Raw genomic sequence first — 8,878 nt, 5'->3', positions numbered from 1 at the left:
CTATGGAGGTGTGGACTAATCAACCAGGACTACAGTTCTACACGGCTAACAATTTGCCAGACGAAGAGAAGGGGGATGTGCCAATGATAGGAAAGAATTGTTCGCATTATCGCAAGCATGGATCTTTTTGTATGGAAACAGAAAACTTTCCCAATGCCATGAATAATCCAGATTTTCCATCCGTTTTCCTCAAGCCTGGCGATAAATATATACATGAAGTCATTTACAAATTCATTATCGAAGAGTCTTGGAAATGCTGCTGTAATAACCAAACCAAATAGATTAATAAAGCTGTTCTTTTCATAGGCTCCAAATAGAACTCTCAAATATTTAATCCAAGTAATCTAAGATCTTGTCATATGTATAATATATCTTTATTCTACACTTCAGATTGCCAACGGTTTTAGTCATACTATTCAAAAACTAAAACACATACTATCACAATGTCATTTGACCAGAAGGAAATGTTCAATCTGATGTATAAATTGGCACGTCTGACTGTGCCGGACACTCGTGTTGAATATGATTCAATGGGGCCCGTCAGTGTACCCCTAGATCGCCTTTTCGGACCGCAGACGATGCGTTCCGTTATGAATTTTCAAATTGGTGGAATGGAGGAGCGAATGCCGGTATGTAATGATGATTAGCCCTGAAATTCAGTGCTCAATTATTACCCATAGCGACCCATTATTGTGGCTCTTGGAATGCTGAAAAAAGCTGCTGCTTTGGCTAACCAGGACCTTGGATTGGATCCTAAGGTAGCAGAGGCGATTTCTTCAGCTGCTGATGAAGTTATCTCTGGGAAACTTTATGATGAGCATCACTTTCCTTTGGTCATTTGGCAGGCGGGTTCGGGTGCACATACCAATATGAACGTGAACGAGGTGATCTGCAATCGTGCCATTGAATTGCTGGGTGGTCAAATGGGCTCCAAGAATCCAGTTGATCCTCATGAGCATGTAAATAAGTTTCAGTGCAGCAACGATGGCTTCTCCTCGGCTGTTAACATTGCAGTTGCAATGGAGCTGCAGGAGAAACTTTATCCAGCCCTTAGACGCGTCATCGACACATTGGGTCAGAAACAACAGTTGTGGAAGGATATTATTAAGATTGGCCGCACTCATCTGATGGATGCTGTGCCGCTTACACTGGGCCAAGAGTTTAGCGGCTATAAGCAGATGATGACACACAGCCGTGAAAGGCTTGATTCTGCTCTGAGTCGTTTGTACCAGCTGTCTTTGGGAGGCTGCCTGGTGGGCACTGGCTACATTAGCCCAAAAGACTTTAGCTCCAAATGTGTCAAGCAGATAGCCACCATCACCGGTCTGCCATTTGTGAATGCTCCAAACCTCTTTGAGGCTTTGGGCTGTCGCGATGAGCTAGTCGAATTACACGGTGTGCTCAACGCCATTGCCGCAAGCACCATGAAAATAGCCAACGACATACGCTTTCTGGGCTCAGGTCCTCGTTGTGGCTTGGGGGAGCTTCAGTTGCCAGAAAACGAGCCCGGAAGCTCGATTATGCCAGGTAAGGTAAACCCTACGCAATGCGAGGCCATTACCATGATTTGTGCCCAAATCATGGGCAACCAAGTGGCTGTATCTGTAGGCGGTGCCAATGGACACTTTGAGTTAAATGCCTTCATGCCCCTGATTGCTTCCAATGTGCTACGCTCTATTGTACTTCTGAGCGATGGTCTTGAGGCACTTAACAAGAATTGCCTGGAGGGCATTCAGGCAAACACTGCCAGAATAAAATCTATTATGAACGAATCTCTGATGCTGGTGACAGCACTTAATCCGCATATTGGCTACGATCGTGCTGCACTTATTGCTAAAACAGCACATGCAAATGGCACCACATTGCGGCAAGAAGCAATAAATGAAGGCATCACTGGGGCAGATTTTGACAATTGGGTGCGTCCAGAAAATATGCTAGGACCCGAATAAGTCCACATGGCAGATAAAATAATAATAAACATAAATTGATTTAAAAATCAGGGATGAAAAATCTATAAAGTTTCAGCTTCAGCTGAGTGAATACTGAAGAATTAAACAAAAATGATTTAAAATTTTGTTTACTTATTTTTTTATCAGTTACATTTATTTGCAATCTGTTTACTAAAATAATAAGCAACTCTTGGTGGTTTTACATTTGCAGGGGGCTGTATTTTAAGTTTTGAAGGTCCGGTGGGTGTAGTCTTCTAAGTCGAGGTGTAGAGGTGCTTGTTGTCCAGTATTTTGTAGATTTATGAAAATTTATGCCAGAGGGGCTTATGTGCCTGTCCCAGCGTTCCGTGCTTCTTTAGGCTTTCATTTAGATGGCTTCTTTTAATAAGATGGTCTCCAAGTTAGTAGCTTCTATTATGAAGCAGGTAGGGCAGTCCATGTCATACCGTGCCGAAGGCTTGCTTAACAACCAGAAGGTAACGAAAGTAAACCATCGACTATCCTGTGGCATTGTTTCGGTGTGCTACGTAACTCTCTGAAGCCAAACAGGTGATCAAGGAACGAACAAGCCTTCTAAGTACTAAATCTAAATTCAGAAATGAATTTATTCTTTTTAATGCAAGGATAACATTTTACTAGGTTGGGATTTTCTTATACTTATTTACTTTGACTTGCAACATCGCGAACAAAATTCCAATTTCCCACAATAATAAGCAACCATTTTTAAGCTACAACTGTCAAAGTTAAAACACACGGCACGATATAGAAAATAGTCAGTCTCTTAAAAGTACACGTCTACATTTATCATAATAACACATTAGATTGTGCGCATCGGAAATCAACCCAAAATGCCATCCTCGAAAGAAGAAAAGGTAGCTGCGCGCATTGAGAGCGATACGCTTGGTCCGATGGAGGTTCCTGGCGATCGTTACTATGGCGCGCAGACTATCCGTTGTTCAATCAATTTCCCAATTGGCGGTATGGATGAGCGTATGCCGGTAAGCAGTAAAGTAATTTATCTGAATCTAAACGATTTTGATAATATTGCAGAAAGCCGTAATACAGGCCATGGGTATATTGAAGAAAGCTGCAGCTGAAGTGAATCAGGAGTTTGGGCTTGATAGCAAGGTAAGCTCGGCGATTTCAAATGCTTCGGATGATGTTATCTCAGGAAAGTTGTATGACGAAGGACACTTCCCACTCCCCATTTGGCAAACGGGCTCTGGCACACAGACAAATATGAATTGCAATGAGGTGATTAGCAATCGAGCTATAGAAATGATGGGCGGTGAAATGGGCTCCAAGTCGCCCGTGCATCCCAATGATCATGTCAACAAGTCGCAGAGCTCCAACGACACCTTTCCCTCTGCCATTCATATTTCGGTGGGCATTGAGTTGGTGAAATCGTTAAAGCCAGCCCTTACTGGGCTGCGCGATGCACTCAAGGCCAAGTCTAACGAATGGAAGGATATAATCAAAATTGGTCGTACCCACACACAGGATGCGGTTCCACTGACCTTGGGACAGGAGTTCAGCGGATACACCCAGCAGCTAACTAACGGCTTAGAACGCATCGACGCTGTGCTCCCTCACGTCTATCAGTTGGCGCTGGGTGGAACTGCTGTTGGCACGGGCTTAAACACCCGCAAGGGTTTTGCTGAGAAGTGCGCCAAACGTATTGCCCAGCTAACATCGTTACCCTTCGTCAGTGCACCAAACTTCTTTGAGGCATTGGCAAGTCGAGATGCCATGGTTGAAGTGCATGGTGCTTTAAATACCATTGCAGTTAGCCTTATGAAAATAGCCAATGATATACGCTTCCTGGGTTCCGGACCACGTTGTGGCTTGGGGGAGCTTCAGTTGCCAGAAAATGAGCCCGGGAGCTCAATCATGCCTGGCAAGGTAAATCCCACGCAATGCGAGGCCATTACTATGATCTGTGCTCAAGTCATGGGCAACCATGTGGCCGTAACTGTGGGTGGCTCCAATGGGCACTTCGAGCTAAATGTTTTCAAGCCTTTGATCGTCTCTAATGTGCTTCGCTCGATCAAGCTATTGAGTAAGTTATTAAGTGCGGTTAACATCAAGCTTCGTTCGATTAATCTAAAATTGCTTTTTTAAATCAGCTGACGGATGCCTCTGCTTTACCAAGAATTGCGTAAGGGGCATTATTCCAAATAAGGAAAAAATAGCCAAGATTATGAATGAATCATTGATGCTTGTGACTGCTCTAAATTCACATATTGGTTACGACAAAGCGGCTCAAATTGCCAAGACTGCACATAAGAATGGTACCACGCTTAAAGAGGAGGCAGTTAATGCTGGTATTTCTTCAAAGGACTTTGATGACTGGGTGCGTCCGGAGAAAATGCTCGGACCAAACTAACGAGCTTAACAATTTTATTTTCAATGACTCACCTCAATTAAGTTGACAAATAAAAGTTGGTGAAAAAATGGTGATCCTTTAGTTTAATTTAAAAATCCTAAGGAATAATATGATAAGCCATGAATAATTTATTTGGAGCTTATGGGAAACAAAGTGTCATCACCAAGCGATTGCGATTGCAGCTCTCGATTTTAAATTTTAATTCTAGCAGCAATAATAGTTGGCTTTGACTAAATAGGTGATTCCCAAATTATTAGTTGTTTCCTTTTAAAATTTAGTTTGATGATATTTCAAAATTTAAAGTTTAAGTTACTTTTAGACCGCTTATTAAATAAACTTTCGGCCAATAGAAATGGTGCGCGTAACCGAAGATATGTTCGGCATTGCCGTAAATCCTATGACCCAAAAGACCGATCACATTCGACGATTCACGCTTTGCACTGAGCGTGGCATGTCTGTATCCGTATTGACGTTGGGAGCCACCATACAAAGCGTTAAGGTGCCGGACTTTAATGGCAAGCTCGAAGACGTTTGCCTGGGTTACGATGATGTCGCTGGATACTATCGCAACCAAGTAAATTATTTCGGTGCTACCCTTGGGCGGGTGGCAAATCGTGTGGCATGTGGTCAATTTAAGCTGTGCGGCAAGGAGGTCAGCTTAACTCGTAATTACAAAGACAAATACCATCTGCATGGCGGCTATGTTGGCTTCGATAGTGTTATATGGGATGTGGTGGGCATACATAAGGACGGCATGACCCTGCAACACATCTCCCCGGACGGTCATGAGGGCTATCCCGGCGAAGTGACAGTCAACATCAACTTTTCGCTCAACGAAACTGGCTGCTTTGGAATAAGAATTGAGGCACGAGCAAAGGCCACCACTTGCATAAATATTTCGAATCATGCCTGCTTTAATCTGGCTGGACACAACACGGGCAAGGAAACGCTTCTTCAGCACATGGTTATGATAAAAGCGAACAAAATTACAGAGACTGATACAGATCAAATACCAACGGGCAAACTAGTTCCCGTTCGCAACACTCCGTATGACCTCACATCATTATCTAATGTAGGAAAGAAATTGATTCAACTGCAGGATTGTCCCGTGCGAGGCTTTGATCATAACTACTGTTGTGACGTGCAACCAAATCAAGTCAAGTTGGTAGCCCGCGCTGTGCATCCGTGCAGCGGCCGCTTTATGGAGATTCATACCAATCAGCCGGGCATCCAATTTTACACGGCAAATAATTTGCCTGACGAGGGACGTGGAGATGTGCCCAATATTGGAAAAGCTGGAGCTCATTATGGACGACATGGCGCATTCTCATTTCAGACTCAAAAATATCCGGATGCAATGAACAATGCTGAATTTCCGTGCATCGTAATAAATCCCGGCCAGCTATACGACCATCAGGTGGTCTATAGGTTCGGCGCATGCCCGAAGAGAGTGTAATAATGGACTTGACAGTATTTTAGGAATAAATAAATTATAAACTCTCATGAAATAATTGGTGTTCTTTTCAGCCAATTTATAATAAAATAATTTATAAGATAATAATAAAAGGCAAGAATAATTTTTAAATTTGTATCGGTTTAGATATCGATACTCTTGCTGGCACTGTTGCCAACTGTTGACTCGACCTCAAGCATCGGATCTTTCGCTCGCACCTTTGTTTTTTTTCGCACTCTCACATATTTTAAGTTAAGACGGTCACACTTAAAAGACAGTTCGAAAAATCATTACAAATATTGCTAAAATTGTTCAAAAATCTAGCTTCAAGCTGTTTAATTTACCACAAATCTATAAGCATACCACGGAGGACTCGAGCCGTCCTAGCTGCAGTAGAATGACTGTAAGTACACAATGAGAATTCAGTTGTTCACGTATGCCCGTGCACTCTTTCCTTTTTATGTACATATGTACATATGAATGTACATAAAACATATGTACATATGTATATGAAGCTACGTATGCATACAGACTTCCTTACTATTGTATACGTAAATATTTGTTCTAACATTCTCTAAATAGGTTCATGAATTTAAAGTAGAGATGACTTGCGGGGGCTGTGCCAGCGCGGTGGAACGTGTCCTGGGGAAATTAGGTGGTTCGTATGCATACATATATGTATAAAACTTGTATAGATTAAAACAATATGAATAGTTGGCATAATTGTGGTTTGTTTGCTTAAAGACAGCAATTATATGGAACGCCTTATCAGGCGGCTGGAATTTGCTTTTGGTTACCAAATAAAGTGTTATAATTCTTCTTTTTTTTTGCATTCCAACAGATAAGGTGGAAAAAGTGAGCATTAATTTGGATGAAAAAACAGTTACCGTCACTTCAAACTTATCGTCCGATGAACTATTAGAACAGCTGCGAAAGTCGGGAAAGACGACCAGCTATATTGGTGTGAAACAATGAGATGAGTTTTTAAGCAGGTTTCAGAAATATGGCAGGCTGAAACTTGAAGTCTAAGGATAAAAATTTACAATGCCAACAGCGTGGGCACATATTGAGCTACAGCTGAATAAATTTAATCGTGATGACATATTAAATATATTTACAAATTTTAAAATTAAATTAGTGGGAGAAACTTGTCAACCAATTTTGCATTGAGCCTTGTCTAACTTCAAATTGTAAGTAGAATATTAAATTGTAGCCAACCAAGTATACACAAAAAAATATTTAACGAATGAATCCAGAATTTAAAATTCAAGTTTTATTAATTAAGTAGAAAATGATATAGCAAAACAATGTTTGTCCTTATAAAAATATTTGCAATATGTAACTTGTAGGAAAAAATTCAAATTAAAGCACCTAAATGCCTATTACTTTATGATATGACAAATTTAACCATATACTATATTATACAAACAGTTTAAAAGTCTTTCCATATTAAAGCACTACTATTATAAATGTATGCATAAAATTGTTCAAATATAAAAATGTACATTTAAATATTTCCAAACTTAAAAACAAGATATCTACCACTGAGATAGATAAAATGTATGATTTATTTGATCGTTGTCGTTTTTAACGGTTTTATGTGCATTCATTGCAACCTAATTACCTTACATTTCCAAAAATAGCCCGACATCAAATGCGGGCACTTAGTCATGCTCATGCCATTGTCCAAATGAATCAACGACAAATTTTCAGGCTTTATCTACTTAAGAATAACAATAGAGACTCAATGCACAACATATCATAAATCTTCAGAATGCAGTTCAAGCGATCAAAAGTGTATATTTTGGAACATGTATGAGGCGTAACGAAATTATCAATCAAATGCCACCTTGGCATGCAAAGAATGCTACACACAAACGCACACACACACACACACATACACACACAAGCATTAATTGAGTTTAGAGTCAAGTCCACGAAACGGAATGTAATGTTTGAGACAAGAGGCTTTGGAATTTGATGTCGTCGTTGCTGGTGTCGCTACCTGCGGTTTACCTTTTGCTTTGTTGCGGCTGAATTTTGCGGCCCGTGTTGATTTATGCCCCATGCGGCGAGCCCTAAGCGCTAAAGAACTTTAGCACCAGCAGCAGCCGTTGCGCTGGGAGTGTGTGCAGAGGACAAAAGCGGTCACAGTGCGGCTGTCACAACAGTCGTCAACGCCACAGTCACGTCCTTGTCCTCATGATCATTATCGATATGAAGCAAAAGATTTCCTGATTACCTTCCAAACGCCCAGCATCCCGGGTCGTCGCGTCCCGTCTCCCCATTTAGGCTGTAGGTAAAAGCAAATTATTAGTGCTAATGCTGTTTAAATTGCCTCAGTATAATCACAGCTGTTGCTTCTGTTACCTCGTATAGTTTGTTTTGAGCAATGCCTAACGCAACATAAAAATTCCAGAACAACAAAGTTGCTAATATGTTGGCCAAGCAAAGCACCACCTAGTCGACTTTAAAATGCTCTTGTAATTGTTTTCTTGGATAGATTGAAACTGTTATTTAAAACTTATTGCTCTGCAATTAAAATTTCAAAGCACAAAAATACTATAAGTCGTAAAATGAATGCTAACATTTCATTAAAAGTAGAGCTCTAGTTGGTTTGGGGTTTTATACTTTTGAGTTATCTCTTTTGGGTGCATACCAAAAATTGTTGGTTACATTTTTGTTGGCGCATGCTTTGCAGCCGCGCTTCACCAGTTGGTTGCCAGTTGATCAAGTGTCTGTTGAGGCTTGAAGTTTGGGCTTATGCGCGGGGATGCTTTGAGTGTTGGAGTAAGAGCAGGCGTGCAAAAGCTCGACTGGTTTTCACTTGGCGGCAGCTTCAAGAACTTAAATAAAATCAAAAAAAATTCCAAGACACACTTTATTGTCAAACAATTTGAAAAGAACCGACGCGAAGGCCCCAACAATGGCAAACTAAACTAAGCTGAGTTGAGAAATAAATTCCAAAGTAAGTTGCGATTATGCCAGGTCCACGAATGTCTAAAAGTCCACACACACACACACACCCATACAGACAGATGCATGTATGTACACATGGCAAGGTCGTTTGAATGCCTCAACATTTGCTTG

At 41.0% G+C, this 8,878-nt stretch overlaps 4 protein-coding genes across 4 annotated transcripts; all 4 read left to right on the top strand.

Moving 5' to 3' along the window:
- Positions 1–443: 443 nt before the first annotated feature.
- On the top strand, positions 444–2,043 carry LOC108600868 (probable fumarate hydratase, mitochondrial). Its single transcript, XM_017988679.2, has 2 exons — positions 444–629; positions 681–2,043. The coding sequence occupies exons 1-2, from the start codon at positions 444–446 to the stop codon at positions 1,947–1,949; spliced, it is 1,455 nt and encodes a 484-aa protein (XP_017844168.1). The 3' UTR covers positions 1,950–2,043.
- Positions 2,044–2,694: 651 nt separating this feature from the next.
- Positions 2,695–4,409, top strand: LOC108598557 (probable fumarate hydratase, mitochondrial). The gene is made up of 3 exons (XM_017985243.2): positions 2,695–2,947; positions 3,000–4,008; positions 4,076–4,409. The coding sequence occupies exons 1-3, from the start codon at positions 2,798–2,800 to the stop codon at positions 4,333–4,335; spliced, it is 1,419 nt and encodes a 472-aa protein (XP_017840732.2). The 5' UTR covers positions 2,695–2,797; the 3' UTR covers positions 4,336–4,409.
- A 190-nt stretch (positions 4,410–4,599) lies between these two features.
- LOC108598956 (aldose 1-epimerase) lies at positions 4,600–5,864 on the top strand. The gene has a single exon (XM_017985727.2). It carries the CDS (start codon positions 4,688–4,690, stop codon positions 5,789–5,791), a length of 1,104 nt encoding a protein of 367 aa, XP_017841216.1. The 5' UTR covers positions 4,600–4,687; the 3' UTR covers positions 5,792–5,864.
- A 173-nt stretch (positions 5,865–6,037) lies between these two features.
- On the top strand, positions 6,038–6,897 carry LOC108599141 (copper transport protein ATOX1). The gene is made up of 3 exons (XM_017985929.2): positions 6,038–6,191; positions 6,371–6,446; positions 6,630–6,897. Exons 1-3 carry the CDS (start codon positions 6,186–6,188, stop codon positions 6,761–6,763), a joined length of 216 nt encoding a protein of 71 aa, XP_017841418.1. The 5' UTR covers positions 6,038–6,185; the 3' UTR covers positions 6,764–6,897.
- The last annotated feature ends 1,981 nt before the right edge of the window (positions 6,898–8,878 follow it).

This window comes from Drosophila busckii, chromosome 3L (assembly GCF_011750605.1).
Source record: "Drosophila busckii strain San Diego stock center, stock number 13000-0081.31 chromosome 3L, ASM1175060v1, whole genome shotgun sequence".
Lineage (NCBI taxonomy): Eukaryota > Metazoa > Arthropoda > Insecta > Diptera > Drosophilidae > Drosophila > Drosophila busckii.
Note: the sequence above shows the minus strand (reverse complement) of the source record. Positions and strands in the feature narration are given on the sequence as shown.

Coding starts and splice junctions, on each gene's coding strand:
- LOC108599141 (XM_017985929.2), top strand. Junction 6,447..6,629: donor TGTCCTGGGGAAATTAGGTG/GTTCGTATGCAT, acceptor GCATTCCAACAG/ATAAGGTGGAAAAAGTGAGC.
- LOC108598557 (XM_017985243.2), top strand. CDS start 2,798: ATGCCATCCTCGAAAGAAGAAAAGGTAGCTGCGCGCATTGAGAGCGAT. Junction 2,948..2,999: donor GTATGGATGAGCGTATGCCG/GTAAGCAGTAAA, acceptor ATAATATTGCAG/AAAGCCGTAATACAGGCCAT. Junction 4,009..4,075: donor TCGCTCGATCAAGCTATTGA/GTAAGTTATTAA, acceptor TTTTTAAATCAG/CTGACGGATGCCTCTGCTTT.
- LOC108598956 (XM_017985727.2), top strand. CDS start 4,688: ATGGTGCGCGTAACCGAAGATATGTTCGGCATTGCCGTAAATCCTATG.
- LOC108600868 (XM_017988679.2), top strand. CDS start 444: ATGTCATTTGACCAGAAGGAAATGTTCAATCTGATGTATAAATTGGCA. Junction 630..680: donor GAATGGAGGAGCGAATGCCG/GTATGTAATGAT, acceptor TATTACCCATAG/CGACCCATTATTGTGGCTCT.